The sequence below is a fragment of the Frankliniella occidentalis genome, unplaced genomic scaffold (assembly GCF_000697945.3).
Source record: "Frankliniella occidentalis isolate FOCC.00 unplaced genomic scaffold, Focc_3.1 Scaffold186, whole genome shotgun sequence".
NCBI classification, from domain to species: Eukaryota; Metazoa; Arthropoda; class Insecta; order Thysanoptera; family Thripidae; genus Frankliniella; species Frankliniella occidentalis.
In genome coordinates this window covers 496,642-497,609 of record NW_026267312.1, presented here as the reverse complement: position 1 = coordinate 497,609, position 968 = coordinate 496,642, and the positions used below count along the sequence as shown (strand labels likewise).

Below are 968 nucleotides of genomic sequence, written 5' to 3'. Positions count from 1 at the left end.
ACTCAGCCCGTGCTCCACGCGCACTATCCGCTCGCAGAGCTTGTGGTCCACCACGCCACGCGCCTGCTCTGCGGGTTGCTCCGATTATGGGTGATTATGACTGCTTCCCCTCTGCCCAGGATGTGAGGCGGCCCGGCTGCCTCCACTGCCGGGTCCCCTCCCGGGTCCCCTCCCGGGTCGCCATGGCGCCGCGAGGTCGGGAGGGTCGCGAGGGCCGCCGCACGCGCACCTCCCGGGCGGCCGGGGGCGCCCCGCTGCACCCCCCGATGCCCGAGGTCGCCGACGGGCCCGAGGCGCGCCCCGTCCTGCCCGCGCTGCTGGCCGCCGCCGGGCCCACGCCGGACCTGGCGCTGCTGCCCCAGGCGGACATCGCCGGCCTCGAGTTCGACGGCGTGCAGGTGCACGACTCGGACCGCTTCGCCATGGGCATGGTCACCACGCTCCTGCTGCTGTGCGTCGCCTGCCTGGGCGGCTGCAGCGTCTACACGTGCCTGCGGGCCTGGAGCCGCTACCACGGTGAGTGCGTGTGGTAGTGGTGGTTGTGGTACTAGAAATGGTTGTGCTGGTGGTAGCCATTGTACTTGTGATGGTGATGGCGGTGGTAGTCATGGCACTAGTGGTGGAGGCATGAGACTAGTCTCATGGTGGAGGTGGGGTGGTGGAGGTGCACGCCACGAATGGCAAAGGTGAAACTGTGTGTTTGTTGGTTTCGGGCCTGTCTCACCAAGAGGGACCATCACGGGCCCCATAACATGCAGCATGTTATGGTGGTTATGGACGTGCACAACCATCGTGTGTCATGTCATAAAACCCCGCTGCTGGTCGGCGTCTTCCGCGCGCGGCGGGCCGTTGGTCCGGCCGGGTCGGCGGCCCGTGGTATGGGCCCGTGCGGCTGGACAAGGTCGGGGCAGCTCGGCAGCTCGGCGGGGGGTGCCGCCGCCGCTCCGCCCGCGCTGCAGGGGGCGAGG

At 69.1% G+C, this 968-nt stretch overlaps 1 protein-coding gene across 1 annotated transcript in view; it reads left to right on the top strand.

The window, feature by feature from the left end:
• LOC127750419 (protein commissureless 2 homolog) overlaps nt 1-968 on the top strand; it is an 18,712-nt gene that overhangs the window by 3,659 nt on the left and 14,085 nt on the right. The window contains exon 2 of the mRNA XM_052272090.1: nt 120-516. Within this exon, the coding sequence (XP_052128050.1) occupies nt 183-516 (334 nt within the window). The 5' untranslated portion in view covers nt 120-182. The remainder of the gene's footprint in view (nt 1-119; nt 517-968) is intronic.